Source organism: Balaenoptera ricei, chromosome 5 (assembly GCF_028023285.1).
Source record: "Balaenoptera ricei isolate mBalRic1 chromosome 5, mBalRic1.hap2, whole genome shotgun sequence".
Taxonomy (NCBI): Eukaryota; Metazoa; Chordata; class Mammalia; order Artiodactyla; family Balaenopteridae; genus Balaenoptera; species Balaenoptera ricei.
In genome coordinates this window covers 55,988,809-56,015,699 of record NC_082643.1, presented here as the reverse complement: position 1 = coordinate 56,015,699, position 26,891 = coordinate 55,988,809, and the positions used below count along the sequence as shown (strand labels likewise).

At 36.2% G+C, this 26,891-nt stretch overlaps 1 protein-coding gene across 1 annotated transcript in view; it reads right to left on the bottom strand.

Moving 5' to 3' along the window:
- The window catches only part of TMPRSS11E (transmembrane serine protease 11E), a 32,172-nt gene extending 13,309 nt beyond the window's left edge, over positions 1–18,863 (bottom strand). The window contains exons 1-5 of the mRNA XM_059923830.1: positions 18,832–18,863; positions 15,104–15,228; positions 10,128–10,249; positions 7,877–7,944; positions 4,240–4,403 (exon numbers count right to left, since the gene is read on the bottom strand). Coding sequence (XP_059779813.1) covers positions 4,240–4,403; positions 7,877–7,944; positions 10,128–10,249; positions 15,104–15,228; positions 18,832–18,863 — 511 coding nt within the window. The remainder of the gene's footprint in view (positions 1–4,239; positions 4,404–7,876; positions 7,945–10,127; positions 10,250–15,103; positions 15,229–18,831) is intronic.
- Between the last annotated feature and the right edge of the window lie 8,028 nt (positions 18,864–26,891).

Below are 26,891 nucleotides of genomic sequence, written 5' to 3'. Positions count from 1 at the left end.
GATGGGTGTTAGCTCTTCTCTAAATGTTTGATAGAATTCACCTGTGAAGCCATCTGGTCCTGGACTTTTGTTTGTTGGAAGATTTTTAAACACAGTTTCAATTTCATTACTTGTGATAGGTCGTTTATATTTTCTAATTCTTCCTGGTTCAGTCTTGGAAAATTGCACCTTTCTAAGAATTTGTCCACTGCTTTGAGGTTGTCCATTTTATTGGCATATAGTTGTTTGTAGTATTCTCTTATAATCCTTTGTATTTCTGTGGTGTCAGTTGTAATTTCTCCTTTTTCATTTCTAATTTTATTGATTTGAGTCCTCTCCCTTTTTTTCTTGATGAGTCTGGCTAAAGGTTTATCAATTTTGTTTATCTTCTCAAAGAACCAACTTTTAGTTTTATTGATCTTTGCTATTGTTTTATTCATTTCTATTTCATTTATTTCTGCTCTGACCTTTATGATTACTTTCCTTCTACTGTTTGGGTTTTCTTTGTTCTTCTTTCTCTAGTTGCTTTAGGTGTAAGATTGGATTGTTTGTTTGAGATTTTTCTTGTTTCTCGAAGTAGGATTGTACTGCTATAAACTTCCCTCTTGCTACATCCCACAGGTTTGGGTCATTGTGTTTTCACTGTCATTTGTTTCTAGGTATTTTTTGATTTCCTCTTTGATTTCTTCAGTGATCTCTTGATTATTTAGTGACATATTTTTTAGCCTCTATGTGTTTGTTTTTTTAGTTTCTTTTCCAGTAATTGATTTCTAATCTCATAGCGTTTTGGTTGGAAAAGATGCTTGATACAATTTCAATTTTCTTAAATTTTCCACCGCTTGATTTGTGACCCAAGATATGATCTATCCTGGAGAATGTTCCATGTGCACTTCAGAAGAAAGTGTATTCTGCCACTTTCGGGTGGAATGTCCTATAAGTATCAATTAAATCTATCTGGTCTACTGTATCATTTAACAAGACCCATATATATTCTGTCTACAAGAGACCCATTTCAGACCTAGGGACACATACAGACTGAAAGTGAGAGGATGAAAAAAGATATTCCATGCAAATGGAAATCAAAAGAAAGCTGGAGTAACAATACTCATATCAGATAAAATAGACTTTAAAATAAAGACTGTTACAAGAGATAAGGAAGGACACTACATAATGATCAAGGGATCAATCCAAGAAGAAGATATAACAGTTATAAATATTTATGCACCCAACATAGGGGCACCTCAATACATAAGGCAAATGCTAATGACAATAAAAGGGGAAATTGACAGTAACACAATAATAGTAAGGGACTTTAACACCCCACTTACACTATGGACAGATCATCCAAACAGAAAATTAATATGGAAACACAAGCTTTAAATGGCTTTGCATGTTGATACTGTTAAAAAAAGAAATAAGGAGACTCAAAATGGAGTGACTTGTGCTAAGTCCTATATCAGCAAACCACCTAATAGCTAGCCTAATTGCAGTTTCAGCGTGTCTCAGGAATGTGACCTTTAATCAGTCAATCTGGAATTACCTGGTCGGCACCAGTGAAGTAATATGTCTGATAGACCCCACCTACTCCCAAATGAAGTTGCCCTTTCATGACACAGTCCACTCCGTTAGAAAGCTTCCTTGTCTCACCTCCTTCTGGCTATAAAAAGCTTCCATTTGGGGGCTTCCCTGGTGGCGCAGTGGTTGAGAGTCTGCCTGCCAATGCAGGGGACACGGGTTCGAGCCCTGGTCTGGGAAGATCCCACATGCCGCGGAGCAGCTGGGCCCGTGAGCCACACCTACTGAGCCTGCGCGTCTGGAGCCTGTGCTCCGCAACAAGAGAGACCGCGATAGTGAGAGGCCCGCGCACCGCGATGAAGACTGGCCCCCGCTTGCCGCAACTAGAGAAAGCCCTAGCACAGAAACGAAGACCCAACATAGTAATCAATCAATCAATAAAAAAATCTTTAAAAAAAAAAAAAAAAAAAAAAAAGCTTCCATTTTGTACAGCTCCTCAGAGCTCCTATCTATCTGCTAAGGCGGAATAAATTTGTGAATCATTAAATAAAGACAATTAGATTTTTAAATTTATTTAGTTGAATTTCTTTTTTTTTTTTTTTTTTTTACAATACTACTAACAGGGCTGACTTCATGAGTGTGTGACTTGTGTATCTGCACTGAGTCCTGCTCTCAGCATGACCTCTCACTTGGTTTAATGCTCACTGTCTTGAAATTCATAATAATTTTATCTCATAACATGTTTGGAAGTGAAGTTTGACAGGATAATAGAGATGGCATGGGCAGAGGAGATATACACAATAGATGTGCCCATGGATTCTTGCTACCCCGTTTGTATATATCATGCACAATATCCTACGAACTAAGAATTCCAGTGGACCCACAATGTTTAGCAAACTCAAAGTGAGTATGAGATAAGTGTGTGATGTCTACCACTGTGTAAGCAGAGGGTAGTGACAGTCTCAGGAGGCTGTTTTCTGTTTGAACCAGAACTTGCTTAGAACACAAAAGAAGGCAATGGCATTCTAATAAACATGAATGACTAAGGGACCCTCTCATATCCTTTCTTGCTCCCATTATTTCTTTGTATTAACCAACAGCTTCAGCTGAAAATAATGACATAGAAGGATCTTTTGGTTCTTCCTCACATAAGCTGAAGGTAGAAAGTATTGGTAAAACGTGCCTGTATCAAGAAGGGAAATAAAAAATGTTGAGCTAGACTTCTGTAGTGTTTCCATTGCATGGAACCAAAATACATGCACGGATGAGCTATGAAATAGTTATATAATTTTCATGATTCCAAATAAAAATTAAATGCTTTTATATTTACATTTGAAGTTGACATTTCACAATATAAAGGTGAACAGCAAAACTCATGCTAGTAATTTAAAGTTTGGATTTTTTTCACTTAGAATATCATTAATGAACAAATAAAAATGCCATGATAAGTCGAGAGAGACCATGAAAGAAAGCAAAGTCTTATATCTTAGTACCTTTAACAGCATTGTTTAATTGCTTTTCAAAGAGTCCTACACTTTCACTTTGCACTGGACCCCACAAATTACATAGCTGGCCCTGACAAGTGAGCCTCCTTTTCTAAGCAAGTAGAGGGGCTGACCATCAGGTTAGGCCTCTAGTTACATCTGTCAGCTTTTATATCAGCACTTGTATTCATTCTTTCTACTTGTCCCCTATTCTGTAGTTTCTAGTGCTGCCATATCCAATATTCTATTCACTAGCCACATGCGCCTAGTGAGCTCTTGAAATGTGGCTAAACTGAAATGCGCTGTAAATATAAAATATACAATAGATTTCAAAGCCTTATTACAAAAAAAAAAATCTCATGAATAATATTTACATGGGCTATTTGTCAATATAAATTACATTGTGAATACAATGTAAATTACATTAGTATTTCAACCAGTAGTCAGTTACATGGACTACTTGTTGAAATAGTACTACTTTGGATATATTGGGTTAAATATATAAATTATTTAAATACATTTCACATGTTTACTTTTACTTTTTTAATGTGGCTACTAGAAAGTTTAAGATCATACATGTGGCTGGCACACTATTTCTACAGACTAGCATTGTTCTATAGCACATGACTTAGCTTTTAACCAGTCTTTTATATCCCCTGAGGATCTCCTATTTTTTTTACTTTCTAGTAATGAGGACCTATCACTGTTTATTTTGTCCCCCTGCCCTGACAAAAACAAAAACCTCAGATTTTTCAAATTAGTTGTAAAATATACCAAAAATAATTTATACCAAAAACTAAATTACAAACTTTTCATCAGTAAAAGGCCTAAGTAAAGAAGCTAACAAGGTTTATTAATGACATTTGAAAGCAAATATGTGGATGGCATGAACCTTTCCACCCATCATACTCAGAACATAAAAAGTAAGCAACAAGAAAAAGAAGAGGAATAAATACACAAAGCCACTTTCTCCATTTATCATTGGATTCTATAGCTAAAGTGTAAGCCCCAATATAGAAAAAGAACACAGGCTCAGGGGTTAATGACAGACTTGCATGGGTGGTGAAAGTTTAAGGTAGTATTAAAAAATTTAAAACTTCATTAGAACCAATTTAGTCCCAAAGAAATATTCTGTTGGTGACAAGATCCCCACAATGAAAGACATCCAAAAACTTTTTAAAAAATCAGTGCCCAAGACCAGACTTAACATGGAGCTATTCTATGTAAGAGAATTGAACTACATAATAGGAAATAAACTTACTTTTAATTTCAACTAATTCAGGATTTAATTTAGGGGGTCCTACAGCATCTTGCAGCTTTTCATGTAGAACACGTTGAATAATTTTACTTATGGTTTCAGGATCCTCAGTAGAGGGAAATCTGAAAATCAGCAGCATATGAGCCAACAATCCATGTTCCTCCTGACTGTGGACCAAAAAGGAAAAAAAAAAAAAAGAGAGAGAAAGGTGGTTTTTAAAAGTAAAGTTCCAAATAAGATTTATGGTAATATCAAACTCTATTTTTTTCTTTATCATTCATTTGAAGCACAAACACACACACAAAACAAATCCATAAATGTAATTTTAAAAGATCTAATTTGTTTTCTTCTATACTCCTATTGTTTGCCATATATAGAACTCCCATCTCAGCCTCTCTGATAACTAACTAGTATGCTCATGATCTCCCTTACCACCACAGGATCTAGTTAAATACTTGGGTTATTAATATAAAAAAACAATTCTCTTGTCAACCATTCAAAATTATCAAATAAAATATATGGTAAATATGAAATCAACTCTGGCTTTGGCTTTCAGGCTTAATTTCCAATGGCTTAATTAAATCCAGTGATTTCTCCTAAGCAGCCTCAGGCTCTCCTAAACAACTCCCAATCCTAAGGACATTAGAAAGCTTGAGCAAGTTGTTTTGACTTCACGTGATTATATTTCCAAGATAGAGTGTTAACTAGCTTTAGCATTATTTGAATGAATTACTACTTTGGAATCATCCTTTTTTTTTTTTTTGGAATCATCCTTGACTACACTTTCTCATTCTCTGTCAGTTACTCTACCCCTTCTTTTCAAATGCAATCAGTTCCCTTTTAGTCTGGGTTCAATAAGCTGCCTCAGTGCTGGGCCCTGGGATGGGTGAGTCCAAGTGCATGGGCCCTTTAAGGAGGCATCTCCCAGATGGCTACAGTTTTATGGATCTCAGGACTCAAACCCTGTTCATTTTCAAAGTTAGATGTTTTGGAGGCTCATCTCTCAAGTGCACATCCTAAAAGTTGAGGTGCTTGGTATGGGGTTCGAACCCTTCAGTCACCAGGGAGAATCTCTGGGTTTTGAGTTTTCTTCTGGTGTGGGTTGCTCTGCTGGGGTGGAGTTTATGACAAGATTGTGTCCCAGTGTCTCCAGCCTGCTTCAATGTGGTCTTCTTCTCATTTGCCCAATGTGTAGTATTTACTCAGCCAACTTTTTTTTTTAAGAGAAAATTGTTTCTTATGTAGCTGCAGACTCAGTGTGTCCATGGGAGAAGGTGAGTTCAGTTCTTCCTACTTCACCATCTTGAACCAGAACCCCAAACAATTTTACTCCTCACTGTATACTGCATCAACTCCTATGCTCCCAAACTGAAAGTGGGAATATAAATTAGAATCTCATTTTTGGAAGGCAGTTTATCTGTTATAAATTTGATTATCCATCTTCTTTGATGCAGCATTTCTGCTTTTAGAAGTTTAATCTTCAAATACACTCTTTTGTGTGCAAGGAGATATGTACACATATGTTGTCATAACCTTATTTTTAAATCAGAAAAATATGTAACAACCCAAGTGTTCATCAAAAGGGCATTGGCTAAATCAATCTTGACATATACTTGTAGTGAAATACTATACAGCCAGCTAAAGAATGAAATAGATCTATATGCAGTCATTGGGAAAATGTTAAATATAAATTGTCAATAAAACGTATCATTTCTGGGTGTGAAATTATTGGAGAGGGGGCTTTCGCTTTCTATTTTTTGTAATACTGTGTTATTTGAATTTTATAAAATTTTCTATTGTTTTTGTAATCTGAAAAAAACAAATAGGACTTTAAAGAGATTATTTTTATATATCTCATCCCATTTCACTGCCTCAGCAACCCTATAATCTATTACTTACTCTTTCTTCTTTCTCTTAAACTATTTCTATACTGGCTGGCTAATAGAGACAAAAACAAACAAAACTCTCCCTCTACCCCAGCTATACAATTTATCTCACACCTTCATATCACAGAAAACCTTCTTAAATGGGTAAATTACGTTCTGCCTCATATTTACTTCATTGCAGTCTGCATCCTCCCCTTTTGTTCCGCTCAGTTGTTTCTCTGCTTGAACACTAATGACTTCCTCATTGACATTTCCAATGTATTCTTTCTAGTCACATTACTTGGCGTCTCAGGAGTCTTGTGGATGCTGACCACTCACTCCCTGAAACGTTCTGTTGTTAGTTTCAGTGGTGCCTCTCTTGATTCTTCATTTTTCCTCCTCCTTCCTTATTTCCCTATTTTCTTCTATTTCCTTAAATACTGTCGTTCTTCAAGCTTTCTTCATCATCCTTTTTTTTCTTGCATTACCCCTTTTCTGAGAAATTCTGTTGACACCCACACTTTCTAATACTTTGAGTTGATGTTGAGCAAATTTATGTCTTCACCTCAGTTTCCATTTCCTCCCTTATGTCAGATGCATATTTCAGGCTCGTAAGGTCCCTTAGTACCTCAAATCAACATCTCTAAGACTGACTTTATCTTTCCAACAAATTACACTTCTCATATTGTAGTAACAGAAGAAATGAGTAGCAAGATTTCTGGGATGAAGGGGTAAACAAAATAGAAAGTTATTTGGAAGACAGAATTGGTAGAACTTAGTTATTCATAAAGTGCGAGGGGCCCAGGAAAGGGAGGAGTGTGGGATGACTTCCAGGTTTCTCATTAGTGTGATTGGGTTTTTCTTGAGTTTAAGAATTTTCTGTGGAACCTCCATGTGGAGGTGTGCGTGGGCAGGCATATAGTTCTAAAAATCAGGACAACAGTTTAGATTGGAAATAGAAACTTGGGTTTCAATAGCACATGAAACCATGTTGTGGGTGGATGAAGTCCCCTTGAGAGAGTGAAAATTTAAGAACTGGAGAAGAAGATCTAAGAAAAAGTAAAATTTCAAACACCAAACAGTATGGAATTTTCAGAAGAAAGTGAGCAAACTAACACCTCAGAGATGTCAACTAAGTAATAGAATGAGAAGTAACTTGGAGTTTTTGTCATTGAAATAATGTTGGAAATAGCTCTTGTTTTATTTTGAAAAATACCAATAATTTGTATTAAGACAATACATTACTTAAGATCCTCATATAGTATTTTGCTTAAAATGTTATGCTCTGGATTCTATTTATTGATGGTTGATGATCAGATCTGAGATCTTAAATATTTGTAGAAAAAACGAGTGGAATGAAAGAAAGGAAAGAAAATTGGTAGGAAGGAGAACCAAGAGGAGAAGAAAAATCTCATCTACTACACTATTTTACATAGGACACTTATTTGCTATTAAACTGAGGGATGTGGCTTAGGTCCCTATTTGTGCTAATTAGGGTTTCCAAAAAACACACAAACAAACAAAAAAACAGTTCTATAACATAACCACCAATAATACTTCTGTCCCTCAAAATCATCTTGCAAATGCTATCTTTTGAATTTAAAGAATGAGTAAGGCACATTGTAACCCATGACTTATACAGAACAGGTACCAAATTAACGTCTGTTGAATTGAATTATATCATATCATTAATACTTCAAACAGTATTTATTACTGACCAAGTTAACAGCTTTAGTTTTAAATTATTCAGAAGTCAGCATTTTAGATCTACATACCTGAACTTGATAATGTGAGACTTGACAAATGCTTGCTTCAATGAAGATCTATGAAATGCATTTTTCACCTGTTCCAAAAATATTCAAAATACGTCAGCAAGGATAATTTTCTGAAATTCTGCAAGTTGATTCAAAGCTTAAAAACATTTTTAAAAAACTTAAAAACAAAACACATTGACTGACATTTCACAATGTGCTGAACTTGAGGAATCTCTTTTTGTATTCTACTCAGTGATTTCAACTGAACTCTGCCTTAGGAATTATAGGAGCTGGGGGACCATAGTAGGGGGGCCAGGAGTGACATCTTCTGCGTTACACTCAGAAAGAGACAAAAGACAATAAACAGATTGGGTTTTGAAAAGTAAGAGTGAGCATCCACACCGTGAGATACAGACTGTTACCGTAGATAAACAAAGGAAATGAAAAAACTCTGTCAAGTGGTAGGTCATAAAAATAAGAACAATCTATGGCCACACCATCCTGAACATGCTGGATCTCATCTAATCTCAGAAGCTAAGCAGGATCGGGCTTGATTAGTACTTGGAAGGGGGAAATGAATGCATAATGGTGTCACATGTTTCTCAAACCTGGTGAAAAAGTTACCAAATATCCTGTCATAATCTGCACTCAATTCAGCACTCAAGATGCTCTTAGGAAGGCCCAGGTGAACTGGGATACATAGCCTAATACCTCCTATAAGGTTTACTCTAATAGGGTGGAAGAATGTATTTTATGGAGGTATTTCTTACTACTACAAATAAGAATTCTAACCAACTTAAATTTTTAAATTAAAAGTCAAGATAAACACACCAAGTGTTTCTTGTTTTCACTGTATGGATATTTACCAAACACAGATACTACAAGCTGGTAATTGACTGACAGAAACAATGAGCCTTTTTATCCTTTCTTACATTTTGTTTGACTTCTGAGTCTTTGTGCCCAAGGAAAGTTACTTCAATTATGAGACAAATAAGCACAATTCAAATGAGTTCTCTAATGACAGCATTCACTTGGAAATATTTATTTAAAGGTTTATTTTTTTATCAAACAATTTCAAAATTATTAATTTTTAAGAGTATTAGAGTCCTATTTATATTCCTATATATTTAAGTCAGTCTGGATCTTATAAAAATTTTAGTGAATGGCACAAAAAACAAGGAAAATAGTTGCATCTTTACTTGATCTCTTTAGTTCCATTTCCTTTCCTTTAATATATGTTATATTTTAAGGAGATATATGTACATATATATGTATATATATCCTAAAATATAGCTCCTTAAAAAGAGCTTATTTGCTATTTCCCTGGTTTGGTGTTTACAAGTACAAATACAACCACGATTTGACCCTCTCCTCAGCAAAGTATCCAAATCCTCCAGCTCCTAGTCTACCAGGCAGTTTCCAGGTGGGCCACTGCCATTCTGTTCTCACTCAGGATATTGGAACTGGAAGACAATTTGGAAATTTTCTAGTCTAGTGCCTTAATTTTCACATAAGAGAATTTTTCCGGAATGATAAAGAGATATGTCAGTGACACATCACTGGCTAGTAAACGGTACTAGAACTAGGTGTCCCAACTCCTAGTTTAGGGTGCTTTCCATCACATCATTTCACTAATTACTTCACAGACTACCAGGAAAAGTCTAAATTATTCTCTAAGTAGTCTGACAATGAAGAGAAGTCATCACCCAGGCTCTTGCTCTTTTGGCCTATACTGCTAAATTTTCCACTATTTAAAATATTCAATTCATTCCTCAGGATGAATATTGATGCCCTAAGGATAAAGATGAATATCCAAGGATTTCCTATAGACTTATGTACCAAAAACTTGTCCAAGGTTGGATGTTTTTAAATACTAAAATACTTCTCAAGTATGTGTCTGAATAGTTTCAATCTTGTGTCCTTTTGCTAAAGGTCTCTTCTTTAGGAAATCAGTAATACAACAACTGTATTTTGGGTCACCCTAATATTCTCAGAATTTCTAGACTCTGCTGATCAATACTGTAGCACTAGCTAAGGAAGGTTGAGTAAGACGTACAAAAAGAAATGGCTAAAAGTCACTAGGTTTAGCCCTGTAAGGCATATTCCTCCAAGTCATGTATTGTTATTTTTGTCTTATATCTCCCAGGTAGGGCCTCTCCCCATTTTGCAAGATATACAAGATCAGTTGAATGGACGTTTGAGAAGCTAGGATACTAAAAATTATGGTAAAAAGTGATAGCAAATACTCTAGAAATGGGAATAAAATGCTTACCATTGATTCAATTTTCTGGCTCATTTTTGTGAAATTTTTAGAAGCCTCTTTTCCAAACTCATCATATAGTTTGTCACTTGTAAATGACAATGTGCTATAGTAATTGTAGGTCGTCCTTTGATCTACAAGGATAGAGGAAAAAACTCATCATACTTTTTATCAGATGTGTGTAAAGCATCATCATTTCCCCATTTGGTAGTTGCTAGACAGACTGAGACAGGAAACAATGTCCTACCCTGGTCATCATCTCCATCATCCTGTTCTGACCTTCATGGTTATCTCAAAATAAAAGACAACAACGTGGGCTTCCCTGGTGGCACAGTGGTTGAGAGTCTGCCTGCTAATGCAGGGAACACGGGTTCGGGCCCTGGTCTGGGAAGATCCCACATGCCGCGGAACAACTACGCCCGTGAGCCACAATTACTGAGCCTGCGCGTCTGGAGCCTGTGCTCCGCAACAAGAGAGGCCGCGATAGTGAGAGGCCCGCGCACCGCGATGAAGAAGTGACCCCCACTTGCCGCAACTGGAGAAGGCCCTCGCACAGAAACAAAGACCCAACACAGCCAAGAATAAATATAAAAATAAATAAATAAATAAATAAACCAGGGAAGGCAGAAAAAAAGAGAAAAAAAAAAAAAGACAACAACGTTCATCATCATAAGATTTAGAGTATAAAAGCCATATGAAATGCTTGGTGTTCCTGTAGGCTAATTAGTCATGTGTTATCCATTCCTGAATAAGCCACAAGAAGCAGTAAGTCACACCATCTGAGCATATCAACAGGAATAGATTCAGAAGCTTCCCAAGAGTAAATGTATTTTTATATTTAAAAAGTAGATTTCTTCCAATTCCATAAACTACACATCAATTCTTGCCATAGGGACTCTAGTGTAAGAATATTTATTTTGGATAAGGAGATGAGGGTAGGGATTAAAATGCTAGGAGCTCAGTATATAGAAGTTTAAGGAGGTAGAGTTGCCACCGGCCATAACCCTCCAGAGACACTACTTAGTTTCACCTGGTTCCCTTGTCACTCCATTTATTTTCTCCCACCAGCCATAGGAATTGGTTTGTCTGTTTCTTTAGCCATTGTCTCCACTTTCTGCATCCAGTTCAAGCAGCCCATGTTTTTGGTCTGCTGAAGAATTAGTGCAACACAGCTTTTCCTCTACCCTCCTGTACATGAAGCAAGCACAGAGCTCAGAAGATTCATTCCATGAATATTCATGCCGACTATCTTTTCTGTGAGAGACTCTGTGCCAAGCATCGAGAACACAATGGTTGCGTATGGTTATGATAGGAAAATGGAGTGTGCCTCATCAGTCTCAGTTGTTCTCTTGCTTCTCATCCTTTCCCTCTTAAACCCCGGAGGGAAAGAAAACTAACATTAGACACCTGTGTCCCAAGCATATTTGCGTATCTCATTCAATTTAAAACAACCCCCATAAGAAAGTAGTATTATCCACATTTAACAGATAAGGACTACCATCTCAGAAGTGTAAATAAATTGCCCAACCTCAACATGACATGGCCAGAAAAGACTGAACTGGGTTTCAAGCTAAGGTCTAACTCCCAAAGCACAAATTTTCATTAAATATTGCTTCTGGGAGTGGAAAAAGCCAAATACACTCACTGAGGCTATAGGAGAAATCTCTAGTTTTACATGAGAGTTATATAAGAAAAAAAGAAAACTACCAATAAATTCCAAAAGAACATTCTAGCCATCCAGAGGATTTGTTGGGACAGAAAGGGAAGTCTCTGGTCAGACTCGGACAAGGCCTGGGGAGGGGTTGGTTATGCATAAAGGAGATGGATGACACTGAAAGGTCAGGGTCTCCTGAGCATTAGCCACTCAAGTGAGGGTCTAGGGAGGATTTGCCTTCCTCCCTCTCTTTCACTGAATGACCTTGCCCTTGCCCTGAATGGACTGTTTGACCTGAAATGCAAGCAGATCACAATATACACAATTTCAAGTAACGTTTTTAATTTATCTAAATATTGACCAATAGTTTACTTTAGGTCTGAAGTTGGGCCCAACATGTATCTGGAGAAAACCATAATTCAAAAAGGTACACATACCCCAATGTTCATTGCAGTACTATTTACAATAGCAACTGTGTTGTATTGTAAATTGTATTGTATTGTAAATTTACTATTACAATACATGGAAGCAACCTAAATGTCCATCGACGGAGGAATGGATAAAGAAGATGTGTGGTACATATACACAGTGGAATAAGAAAGCCATACAAAAGAATGAAATAATGCCATTGGCAGTGACATGGATGGACCTAGAAATTGTCATAGTGAGTGAAGTCAGACAAAGACAAATATCATATGATATTGCTTATATGTGGAATTTTAAATAATGGTACAAGTGGACCTATTTACAAAACAGAAATAGAGTCACAGATGTAGAAAACAAATTTATGGTTACCAAGGGGGAAATGGGGGGAGGGATAAATTGGGAGATTGGGATTGACATATACTCACTACTAGATATAAAATAGATAACTAATAAGAACCTACTGTATAACACAGGGAACTGTATTCAATACTCTGTAATGACCTATATGAGAATAGAATTTTTAAAAGAGTGGATATATGAATATGTATAACTGATTCACTTTGCTGTACAGCAGAAACTACACAACACTGTAAATCAACTATACTCCAATAAAAAATTAAAGAAATAAAGTTGGGCCCAAGATTCTGCATTTCTAACAAGCTCCTAGATGAGGCTGATGTTGCTGGTACCTAAGCACATGTTGAATGGTAAGGTTCTAAAGAGGAGGAGAACATACTCTTCTACATCCTTAGACCTGTTTCTTTTCAGTTATTAGATTGAATTATTTGAAATTGCCATTTATATAGGTTAAAAATGGTCAAATATCAGCAATTTTATATGCTTCAACCAAATGAACAACTTATCTATAGTCAATATTTTAATTTGCCTGATAGACTCAAATAGGTTGCTATGTTTCAAAACATATTTCCAGTTACCAGAATTATACAGCATGTGCAGTTGTTGAAAAATATTATTGAGAATATTAACAGAAAAGAAAAATAAGGATGAACATGAGTTTGCTGATAATTTTCTAACAGCTTTGTGATTCTATAACCTACAATGATGTTCATAATAGATTCACCTGCTGTCATTCAAATCACAAAAGGGACAGAAACGCAGTCCCAAAGGCCACTGGATAAAAACTGAACACACAGTTCTATGCTGTCCTGGGTTTTATGCCAAAATGATGCAGTCTGATCACCTCGATCTTTATCTGCCTGTTTCTACAATAGATTCGTTTGGCTCAGTTTGGTTACCTAGGCGTGCCAGCACCTAAATTCTTATGTTATATCTACTCTGTTCTTAGGTTACATCTCTAAACAAAAGACAGGTCACAAATATGACAATAACACATATCATAACAATTGCTGTTTATTCAGGTGTGCTGTGTGGGCAGCGGACGTTGTGTATTACTCAGCTTATCATCCCAACAACAGGGTACACAGGAACAGGTTACTGAAATCTTACCAGGTTTTTATTGTATGCATATGAGTAAGATTTGTAAGCCTTATAATACTTGGCTTGGGAGGAGGCAAAGGAGAAGTAGTAAGAACATTTTCTCTCACTGAAGTAATAAGATCCCTAACATGACTAGGAATTCCTTGTTAAGTCAGACAAACCAAAATATACCCCAAGAAAATATCATAGGTATGATTCATTTATTTTTATCATTCAGTATTCAGTAAACATTAATTATCTAATATGTGCCTAATAAGTTCTTTAATAAGTTCTAGAAATACAAAAATGAGTAAAACATAGGCATCCATGGAGAGGAATAATGATGCTTACAACATAATGGGACTTAATATATTCAGAACAGAACTGTAGAATTATAAAGTTATTTTAGCTATTCTTTTTATACTAAAAAACATGCTCCAGAGAAATTATCAAAATGCAGATAGTCCAAATTCAAAGACCTGCATATGGGCAAATTCTATCCCCCCCCCCCAAAAAAAATCTTTGAATACTTTTTCTTTCAGGAATAATCCACCTTGTTTAGGAAAGTAAGATTGGATTTGTGTCTGCTAGTAGAAGATAACCAATTTACAGATCACCATCTCTCTTTACAAAAAAGCAACTGCTGCAAATTCCCAATTAAATTAGAATCCAGTGATTAGCTTCTTTGGTTACAGGGTCTTGAACATCAAAGCATTATCTAGTCACTAAGGGAGATATTAAACAAATAGGTCAAAGTGGAGTCAACTAATTAAAACCTGAGACAGAGTAAGAAGGAAACTTCAGAAGGGTTGTTATGCCCTAGAAGAAGAGTTCTGAAGTACCCTGGGGACCTTTCTAATAACATAGCAGTGTTCAGGGTTCATCTAGCAGGGAGGTACCTGATTACCGCAGAGTGAACCTCTTTGTAATTAATATTTTCAGCATATCCTATCTTCTTTAATCACTTGCAATATATACCAAGATGATTTTAAAATAATGAATAGGCATTTATTCAACAATATGTTACTATAGGCATTTTCCCGACTAGTACAAAATAGAGCCTACTTCCCTATGACCCCTGATTGTACAATTTATTGAGCTGTCAGGATTTCAATGAGTTAGAATTATTTTAAATCAAGATGATTGTCCTATGACCTCAAACAACTCCAAACATTGGACTGTAGCTTTCCTATGGTTTTCCCTTAATTAAGACTTGATTATTGCTTGTTAATGAATATGAAAGCTAGCATGCTATTCCCAGCAGGAAGCATTGCTACATCAAAGATAGAAGAAAGAATCCTCCTTGGCTTGTGAGGATTAAATGAGTAACAAGGCAGGTGAAGAGTTCTTTGTACCAGCTATGCAAACAAATTATAGTAATGAATGAATCAGCTTGAGGCAAATCAAAACATGTATGTAATCAGGAAATATTTGAGGTAAATCACATGATGCCAGGGCAACCCATACTTACTGTATCTCACATAATGAACGATGAGTCCGATGCACACTGCCAGGACAATCAGGGATATAAAGGTGATGAGGCCAATAACCCAGGGCTCCAAACAAGCTCTCGTCCTGGCCCTCACCACAGCTGGCCTGAGAAAGAAAGCAAACAGATGGATTATATTACAGTGCACACCCATACCCACTCCTTAGGTGAAGTAGATATTCCTGGGGAACTAATTCAGGACACTCAGTTAGAAGGAAGAGTACTGTTTTGTCTTAGAACACACCCTAATCCCTGGCTGCTGAAGCCATTCCTGGCTCTGGTTGCTTGACCTTAGGCAGGTAATTTGACTTCTCTGTATCTCAGTTTCCTCGTTCAAAAAATGAAGATGATGGGCTTCCCTGGTGGCACAGTGGTTGAGAATCTGCCTGCCAATGCCGGGGACACGGGTTCGAGCCCTGGTCTGGGAAGATCCCACATGCCGCGGAGCAACTGGGCCCGTGAGCCACAATTACTGAGCCTGCGTGTCTGGAGGCTGTGCTCCGCAACAAGAGAGGCCGCGACAGTGAGAGGCCCGCGCACCGCGATGAAGAGTGGCCCCCGCTTGCCACAACTAGAGAAAGCCCTCGCACAGAAACGAAGACCCAACACAGCCATAAATAAAATAAATAAATAAATAAATAAAATTTTAAAAAATGAAGATGATAATGATAGTACCAATCTTATAGGATTATTGTAAGGATTAAATGAATTACTGTATGTAAAGTGCCTACAACAGTGCCTCGCCTGTAGAAAGTGCTATTTAAGAGTTAGCTATGATTTGCTGAGCCAGCTATGTGCAAGATACCAAGTCGGGCACTTCCACTGTAGAATCTTAAATGGCCTATGATATATGTTACAGTTTGAACCATATTAGGTTCAGGGCAGAGTTTCTAATTCTATTCTCTTACTATTTTTCTGAAACAAACTTAGAGGATACACATAAGAGATAACTAGAGGTCTCTTCTAAAGAACCTGAGTGTTTGAGCTAATATTGACCTCTAAACTTCAGCAATGCTGCAGGAAATCCCTTCTGCATGAAACTTCCTCAACCTCTCCCATTTGTTCTGCCTTCAAAAATACATGTTACTGAAAAATGTTGATCAACCTGATTTTTGTTTGATTAGTAAAGTTGCCGTTCCCTTGTGTTAAAATAGCTGCTAAACAAACTCAAAAGTTAGAGAAAATGAAATAAGTCAGAGTTGGCCAAGTTGTTTAAATACGGTGCTGTTATTTTAAATTTCTTGAGGTATTTAGCATGTTGGTAGAATCAAGGCATGTGTTCTTATCTTCAGAGCAGTCTGGTACAAGAACTGAGGGAAAGGGCAGTGTTATCCTGAAGGAGCACCTGGGGTTGCTTCAGAATAAAGAGAATTCCAAGTCCAGCCCTTTCCTTACCAGCTTGGACAAGTTATTTAGACTCTGAACTAAGTTTGTCCATCTGTCAATAAGAGACAGCCTACCCATTCTGTTTAAAGCACATGGTTGACTGTGGGACCCAGAATGAGATCATAAATGTGAAAACTTCTTGGAAACTGTGAAGCATTTCACAATAAATAATCGTTGCTTACAGAAATCAAGGAAACTCCGTTTCCTGATGATACAAGACCAGGAAGCGACATAATCATTCTGGTCCCTGGCACACCATCATCCCATCTTGGGTCTGTCTCAATGTCCTGTTTGGCGGGAACACTGTTGCAGAAGTCAACAGTATCATCGCCACATGACTCTGCCCTGCTGAAGTCACTGGAATGTAGTGGAAGGCTCCAGGGATTCTACTTGGTCTCCTCCCTTATTTCCGTTATATCCCCATGGGGCTGTAGCCGAGGAAACTATCTTTCTCTCCCCAATCTCTTCCATCTCCAGTTCTCCCTTGAGTGGGATTCCAAGCACCTGTTCCTAGAATGACAATTACTGTAATATAAAAACACTTCTCCACTTCTCTTCTGCACATTTCTTACGTGAAAACATGCATAAGAAACTTATAAACTGACTCCTGTTCCTTCATCCCTGAATGCTTGCTATTCATTTGTTGCAGAAGAAAGGAGATGCATATAGCAGACATAAGCAAAAGTTTGGAGGGAATATGGGGAGGGAAGGGCTTCTCAACTAGTTTCAACACATGCCAGATGAAGAATATGAATTTGTAAATGTAGGAAACAATTGATATTGATATAATCGTCAAAAGAATATGTAGAACTGTGAAATATAAGACAGAAGTTCTATTTATTCTACAATAACTCTTAATCAAGACAGAAAATTAAAACAATGCAGCCATTAAATTGATGAGGTAGAGCTACCCGTATTAACATGCAAAATGTCAATGATATATTTTAATGAAAAAATATTGCAGAATAATATGCATCCTATGTTCCAGTTTTTGTACATAATAAAACTATATGTGTAGGTGCATAGTGAAGTATATAGAAAGACACACAAAATTTTTAACAGTAAGAAGTGGAATAACAGAAGTAAGAGAGCAACTTTAATTTTAATTTATGTACTTTTTTATGTTATGATGGATTTTTTAAAAAAAAGAAACATCATGCTTTCGAATTAAATGAGAGAGAGAGAAAAAGAGAGAAAGAAAGTAACGAGGATGGTTATACATGTCTTTTCATGGAGTTCCTATCACTATCTTGTTTGAGGTACTGCTGTGTCTTCTTTTCCTGTCTCCCACCTTTCAACACTATTTTAGGGCTGCTCTGTCTTTGGTGGCTTTGAGGGAAATAATAGGTATAGTATGGGATAAAGAAAAAAGAGAATCCATCAAAAACACTTTGAATAAACAGTTAAGAGAGTATGTTTCTGATTCTGACCACCAACCTACTGTATAGTGTGGTACCAGCAGATTCATTTCTCTCCCTTATTTTCTCCATATGAAAAACAAGGATAAGAATTCCAGACCCTTACTAACTTGATGAGCTCTTAGAGATAAAAATGATGAAGTATTTCATTACTTTGAGCTGCCCAGTAGAAAATCATTGTACAAATAGTAAGGACTATTATTATTATCATTATTTTAATTATTAATAATAATGGTAATGACCACATTACTGAGATTTTTTTCATTTGAAACATTATCTCTTCCCTTCCCAGTCTGTATGAGATTGCTTTTCAAACTGATTCACCCTGTTTCTTAATCACTTTTTTTGTTTGCTTTCTCAGCAAGTGATTCCATACTGAATTGCTCCAAATTAGATGTAGTAGAAGTGTGCTAAAAAAAGTTAGTAAAATGGAGGAATAAATCTATTTTACATATCAACAGACACTTGTGTAACTAACCTCTTCCTGCACATAAACACTTGTCCAATCATTACTGGGGCCTGTTGAAACTTATATGAACCTCCTCTTGTAAAACCACCTTCAGACAGACTGGATAAATTCTAATAGCTTCAGTGGTATCAGATTTCTTTCTATGATTTTTCTTTTCAGTTGAGGATGTGTAATTAGACAGTGAATGTAGCAGGTGAATATAGCAGTTAAAATATGGTTATATTTTTATAAGCTCCAAATTGCCAGAAGACAAGTCCAGAGGTGCATTATCATTATCACTTCTTAATGTGTCTTTTTCTAGAATAGTATAAGAAAGAAAAGCAGCAGCAACAACAACAAAAAGAGGAGGAGAAAAAACATACTACCAGAAATAAACCACATGGCAAGCACTGGAGAACCATAAGTCAAGGCTCACAGTGCTTCAGAGGAAAGTTTACCAGAACAAACGCTTTCCTAACACCACCACCATGGACCGATTAATAGTAGATGTCCAACTCGTTGCCCATTCTCTGTAATGGTAAACAGTGCTGATATTCTTAGTTGGAATGTTTCACCAGCTCAGTCCAGCTGAGCTGTTTTGAATGAACACAGGCACAGTATCTATAAAGTTGGTGATGCTAATGCATCATTAACTACTTAAGCCAGAGGTCAGCAAAGTTTTCTGTGAAGGTCCAGATAGTAACTATTTTAGATTTTCTGGACCACACACTCCTTATTGCAACTAGTCAGCTCTGCCACTGTACTGCAAAAGCAGCTACAGACAATACATATACAAATGAACACTGCTGTGTTCCAATAAAACTTTATTTCTGTACACTGAAATTTGACTTTTGTATAATTTTCACTTGTCATGAAATATTATTTTTATTTTGATTTGTTTCAACCATTTAGAAAGTATAAAAATCACTCTTAACTCAAGCTCAAAACAGGTCGTGGGCTGGATTTCACCCTTGGGCCATAGTTTTCTGATGGCTGACATAAGCAATAGCCTACAAGTCAATGATAATTGTGTTGGGAAGTTATAATAGTCTTTTCATTTTTTAGTCTCAACTGCATGGCAAATCTAATTTAGTGTGTCTCCAATCCCATTACCACTAACTTTGTTCTGATAATTGTCACTAAAACTCATCGTGCAGCTTGATAACAGGTTTCTCGTCTGCCTCCCCAATCTCTGAATCATTGTCCATTACAGTAAGTGCTCTTTCTGGAAGTGATAGATCCAGTGGCTGAGATCACTTGAAACCCAAGTTGGCCTCAGTTAGCCTGGCATTACCCCTCTTCCCCATGAGCTTTCTAGCTCTTTGCCTTTGTTCCTGCTGCCTCCTATATGGAGTAACTCAGAGTCTGTAATTTGCTTGCATCATAAAAGCCTTTGTGCATTTAAGAGCCAGTTCAGAAAAGTCCCCTTTATTTCAGTAAGCTATATTCACCCCTAAGTATCACATCATAATATACAGTTTGAGCCTCTTGGGGATAATGGCTGTGCCTTACTTATCTCTTTATTCTCTGACCACTCTGACACTCAATATATATTCACAGAGGGGATTGAATTGAAGTTGATTAAGCCAAATTGAACTGACCATTTGTCAGTACCACAATATGGGTTTCAACCTCTCTCAAAGCACTTCTGTTCTGCCTTAGTCTTAGAAAAGAACTTGGAATATTACAAAAAGAAAAGAAAGGTCAGACATTGTGAAGAATAATTACTATTTAAGTAAAGCCTGATTTCCATAAAACGCTTCATATAATAATCAAGCTTTATGGTTAATATGTCTATTTCACCTGTTTAAAATATATAATTTTGCAAATATGATTTTATCTATCTACTGTAAAGTGTTATCACAGTACAGAAAGTGATAAATAAAAATAAGGAGACATTAATTTCAGGAGACACTTCTTATTTGCGGTCATTGAATGTCTGTATATAATTACAATATCCAAACAAAAGCATAAGGAAAGATACCACAATGAAGAAACAGCATAGTACCTTATGACATTACTAATTCCCTAACTCAGTGCTTAAGTTTTAAAATATTAGTTAATAAATATTTATTCAGTTTTTGTTGTGTATTTGGCACTAGCTCATTTCTTTACCTTATATATTGTGCCTGCTTGTCTTATTCACACAAAAACTTCAGATGCTTTGTGCTTTGTGGAAGACTCATATCAGCTGGCATTGGTGAGATCTTCAATCTTATATGATTAGATTCTTATTATAGTCTAGAACAAGACTATTAAAATATCCAGGGTGGAACTAAAATTTTGAATACATGCTCATGGATCATATGTTTTCATTGCTATGTTTTTTAAAGAAATACAAATAAATTACTACTTATAAAATTACAAATAATCCAGAGGGCAGACAGCAAAAGCAAGAAGAACTACGGTCCTGCAGCCTGTGGAACAAAAACCACATTCACAGAAAGATAGACAAGATGAAAAGGCAGAGGGCTATGTACCAGATGAAGGAACAAGATAAAACCCCAGAAAGACAACAAAATGAACTGGAGATAGGCAACCTTCCAGAAAAAGAATTCAGAATAATGATAATGAAGATGAGCCAGGACCTCAGAAAAAGAATGGAGGCAAAGATCGAGAAGATGCAAGAAATGTTTAAAAAAGACCTAGAACAAACAAACAGGAGATGAACAAAACAGTAACTGAAATGAAAACTACACTAGAAGGAATCAACAGCAGAATAACTGAGGCAGAGAACGGATAACTGACCTGGAAAACAGAATGGTGGAATTCACTGCTGCAGAACGGAATAAAGAAAAAACAATGAAAAGACATGAAGACAGCCTAAGAGACCTCTGGGACAACATTAAATGAAAAAACATTCACATTATAGGGGTCCAAGAAGGAGAAGAGAGAGAGAAAGGACCAGAGAAAATATTTGAAGAGATTATAGTCAAAAACTTCCCTAACATGGGAAAGGAAATAGCCACCCAAGTGCAGGAAGTACAGAGAGTCCCACACAGGATAAACCCAAGGAAAAACATGCCGAGACACATAGTAATCAAAGTGGCAAAAATTAAAGACAAAGAAAAATTATTAAAAGCAGCAAGGGAAAAATGACAAATAACATACAAGGGAACTCCCATAAGGTTAACAGCTGATTTCTCAGCAGAAACTCTACAAGCCAGAAGGAAGTGGCATGATATACTTAAAGTGATGAAAGGGAAGAACCTACAACCAAGATTACTCTAGCCGGCAAAGATCTCATTCAGACTCGATGGAGAAATCAAAAGCTTTACAGACAAGCAAAAGCTAAGAGAATTCAGCACCACCAAACCAGCTCTACAACAAAGGCTAAAGGAACTTCTCTGAGCGGGAAACACAAGAGAAGAAAAGGACCTACAAAAACAAACCCAAAACAATTAAGAAAATGGTCATAGGAACATACATATCAATAATTACCTTAAACGTGAATGGATTAAATGCTCCAACCAAAAGACACAGGCTTGCTGAATGGATACAAAAATAACACCCAGATATATGCTGTCTACAAGAGACCCACTTCAGACCTAGGGACACATTCAGACTGAAAGTGAGGGAATGTAAAAAGATATTCCATGCAAATGGAAATCAAAAGAAAGCTGGAGTAGCAATACTCATATCAGATAAAATAGACTTTAAAATAAGGAATGTTACAAGAGACAAGGAAGGGCACTACATAATGATCAAGGGATCAATCCAAGAAGAAGATATAACAATTATAAATATATATGCACCCAACATAGGAACACCTCAATACATAAGATAAATGCTAACAGCTATAAAAGAGGAAATCAACAGTAACACAATAATAGTGGGGGACTTTAACACTTCACTTATACCAACGGACAGATCATCCAAACAGAAAATAAATAAGGAAAAAGAAGCTTTAAATGACACATTAAACAAGATGGACTTAAATGATATTTATATGACATTCCATCCAAAAACAGCAGATTACACTATCTTCTCAAGTGCACATGGAACATTCTCCAGGATATATCACATCTTAGGTCACAAATCAAGCCTCGGTAAATTTAAGAAAATTGAAATCATATCAAGCATCTTTTCTGACCACAACGCTATGAGATTAGAAATGAATTACATGGAAAAAAACGTAAAAAACACAAACACATGGAGGCTAAACAGTATGTTACTAAATAACCAAGGGATCACTGAAGAAATCAAAGAGGAAATCAAAAAATACTTAGAGACAAATGACAATGAAAACACGATGATCCAAAACCTATGGGATGCAGCAAAAGCAGTTCTAAGAGGGAAGTTTATAGCTATACAAGCCTATCTCAAGAAACAAATAAAATCTCAAATAAACAATCTAACCTTACACCTAAAGGAACTAGAGAAAGAAGAACAAACAAAACCCAAAGTTAACAGAAGGAAAGAAATCCTAAAGATCAGAGCAGAAATAAATGAAATAGAAACAAAGAAAACAATAACAAAGACCAATAAAACTAAAAGCTGGTTCTTTGAGAAGCTAAACAAAATTGATAAACCACTACCCAGACTCATCAAGGAAAAGAGGGAGAGGACCCAAATAAATAAAATTAGAAATGAAAAAGGAGAAGTTACAACAGTCACTGCAGAAATACAAAGCATCCTGAGAGACTACTACAAGCAACTCTATGCCAATAAAATGGACAACCTGGAAGAAATGGACAAATTCTTAGAAAGGGATAACCTTCCAAGACTGAACCAGGAAGAAATAGAAAATATGAACAGACCAATCACAAGTAATGAAATTGAAACTGAGATTAAAAATCTTCCAACAAACAAAAGTCCAGGACCAGATGGCTTCACGGGTGAATTCAATCAAACATTTAGAGAAGAGCTAACACCCATCCTTCTCAAACTCTTCCAAAAAATTGCAGAGGAAGGAACACTCCTAAACTCATTCTATGAGGCCACCATCACCAAAACCAGACAAAGATACTACAAAAAAAGAAAATTACAGACCAATATCACTCATGAATATAGATGCAAAAATCCTCAACAAAATACGAGCAAACGGAAACCAACAACACATTAAAAGGATCATACACCATGATCAAGTGCGATTTATCCCAGAGATGCAAGGATTCTTCAATATATGCAAATCAATCAATGTGATACACCGTATTAACAAATTGAACAATCAAAACCATATGATCATCTCAATAAATGCAGAAAAAACTTTTGACAAAATCCAACACCCATTTATGATAAAAACTCTCCAGAAAGTGGGCATAGAGGGAACCTACCTCAACATAATAAAGGCCATATACGACAAGCCCACAGCATACATCATTCTCAATGGTGAAAAACTGAAAGCATTTCCTCTAATATCAGGAATAAGACAAGGATGTCCATGCTCACCACTATTATTCAACATAGTTTTGGAAGTCCTAGCCACGGCAATCAGAGAAGAAAAAGAAATAAAAGGAATCCAAATTGGAAAAGAAGAAGTAAAACTGTCACTGTTTGCAGATGACGTGATACTATACATAGAGAATCCTAAAGATGCCACCAGAAAACTACTAGAGCTAATCAATGAATTTGGGAAAGTTGCAGGATACAAAATTAATGCACAGAAATCTCTTGCATTCCTATACACTAATGATGCAAAATCTGAAAGAGAAATTAAGGAAACACTCCCATTTACCATTGCAATAAAAAGAATAAAATACCTAGGAATAAACCTACCTAGGGAGACAAAAGACCTGTATGCAGAAAACGATAAGACACTGATGAAAGAAATTAAAGATGATACCAACAGGTGCAGAGATATACCATGTTCTTGGATTGGAAGAATCAATATTGTGAAAATGACTATACTACCCAAAGCAATCTACAGATTCGGTGCAATCCCTATCAAATTACCAATGGCATTTTTTATAGAACTAGAACTAAAAATCTTAAAATTTGTAGGGAGACACAAAAGACCCCAAATAGCCAAAGCAGTCTTTAGGGGAAAAAACGGAGCTGGAGGAATCAGACTCCCTGACTTCAGACTATATTATAAAGCTACAGTAATCAAGACAATTTGGTACTGGCACAAAAACAGAAACATAGATCAATAGAACAAGATAGAAAGCCCAGAGATAAACCCATGCACCTATGGTCAACTAATCTATGACAAAGGAGGCAAGGTTATACAATGGAGAAAAGACAGTCTCTTCAATAATTGGTGCTGGGAAAACTGGACAGCTACATGTAAAAGAATGAAACTAGAACACTCCCTAACACCATACACAAAAATAAACTCAAAATGGATTAGAGACCTAAATGTAAGACCGGACACTATAAAACTCTTAGAGGAAAACATAGGAAGAACACTCTTTGACATAAATCACACCAAGATCTTTTTGGATCCACCTCCTAGAGCAATGGAAATAAAAACAAAAATAAACACATGGGACCTAATGAAATTTCAAAGCTTTTGCACAGCAAAGGAAACCATAAACAAGATGAAAAAACAACCCTCAGAATGGGAGAAAATATTTGCAAACAAATCAATGAACAAAGGATTAATCTCCAAAATACATAAACAGCTCATGCAGCTCAATATTAAAATAACAAACAACCCACTCTGATGCTTTTGCAAATATGTTCCTATAAAGGGGTTTCATCTTCAAGGAATTCATGGAAAAGACTCTGACAAGTACAGGTTTCTGGTAACTGACTATACTGCTGAACTGAATGAATAAGCATTTTCAGAACTCTAATGGAAAGCTGATGAATTCATAAAAGTGCTAACAAAAGATCAAGATGAAAAAAAAATTAATTGCATGGGACTGAGTGAACTGATGAGGATGATTATAATTTTTGTGACTTTCTGTTTGAATAATAAAAAGAGAAAATTCCACAAGGACTCAGAGGCAAAAAATATATAAATCAATCTTCACTGCAAAGTAAAGGAGCTGTTACAGTGGAGGATTACTGGACTGAATGTCAATATTATGACATAGTATGAGTTTGTTTCGTGTTTGGTAATTGCAATCATTGTTGCTTTTGTTGTGGTCATCCATTTACAATGCTTGGTGTCAGTTTATTTATCTCTTGTAAAAATAAAATACAGTGTGTGTGTGTGTGTGTGTGTGTGTGTGTGTGTGAAAAAACAAACAAACAAAAAAAAACAACCCAATCCAAAACTGGGCAGAACACCTAAATAGACATTTCTCCAAAGAAGACATACTGATAGCCAAGAAGCACATGAAAAGCTGTTCAACATCCCTAATTATTAGAGAAATGCAAATCAAAACTACAATGAGGTATCACCTCACACCAGTTAGAATGGGCATCATCAGAAAATCTACAAACAACAAATGCTGGAGAGGGTGTGGAGAAAAGGGAACCCTGTTGCACCATTGGTGGGAATGTAAATTGATACAGCCACTATGGAGAACAGTATGGAGGTTCCTTAAAAAACTAAAAATAGAATTACCATATGATCCAGCAATCCCACTACTGGGCATATACCTAGAGAAAACCATAATTCAAAAAGACACATGCACCCCAATGTTCATTGCAGCACTATTTACAATAGCCAGGTCATGGAAGCAACCTAAATGCCCATTGACAGACAAATGGATAAAGAAGATGTGGTACATATATACAATGGAATATTGCTCAGCCATAAAAAGGAATGAAATTGGGTCATTTGTTGAGATGTGGATGGATCCAGAGACTGTCATACAGAGTGAAGTAAGTCAGAAAGAGAAAAACAAATATCGTATATTAATGCACATATGTGGAACCTAGAAAAATGGTACAGATGAACCGGTTTGCAGGGCAGAAATTGAGACACAGACGTAGAGAACAAACGTATGGACCCCAAGCGGGAATAACGGCGCGGGGTGGGGATGGTGTGATGACTTTGGAGATTGGGATTGACGTGTATACACTGAAGTGTATAAAATTGATGACTAATAAGAACCTGCTGTGTAAAAAAATAAATAAAATAAAATTCAAAAAATAAATTACAAATAACATACTGCTGTCATGTCCACTGTTATACAAACATACCTATAAAGTGTCTGATAGCATCAGCCAGGCCCTTGGACTGAATTATGTGTGCTTTCCCTACCATAATAACTATGAATAGTTCTCAAAGAGAAGTTACAATCATAACAAGGTGGTAGTCTAATTACCAGACAACTGTTTCCATTTTCTTTTTATAGCACCAAGACAAATGGTGGGAAACTCGTTTTTATTCTAAATGTTTTTATTTATATTCTACTTTGTTCTAGACTGATTTAAGGTAGCTTATAAAGATATATATTTACATTTATATAATTATTAAATGATATATAGTATTAAATTACATTTACATATATGGTATTAAATTAAACATAGAGATGCAAGAATAAAGCAAAACATAAGTGAAAACACAAAATGAGAATAGTGCTAAAACTACATATCATAATTCCTATCTAGATATTTCCTTAAGTCAGACAACAAACTTTGTAGCTTTCTAGCAGTCAACTCAAAAGCAAAACTAAAC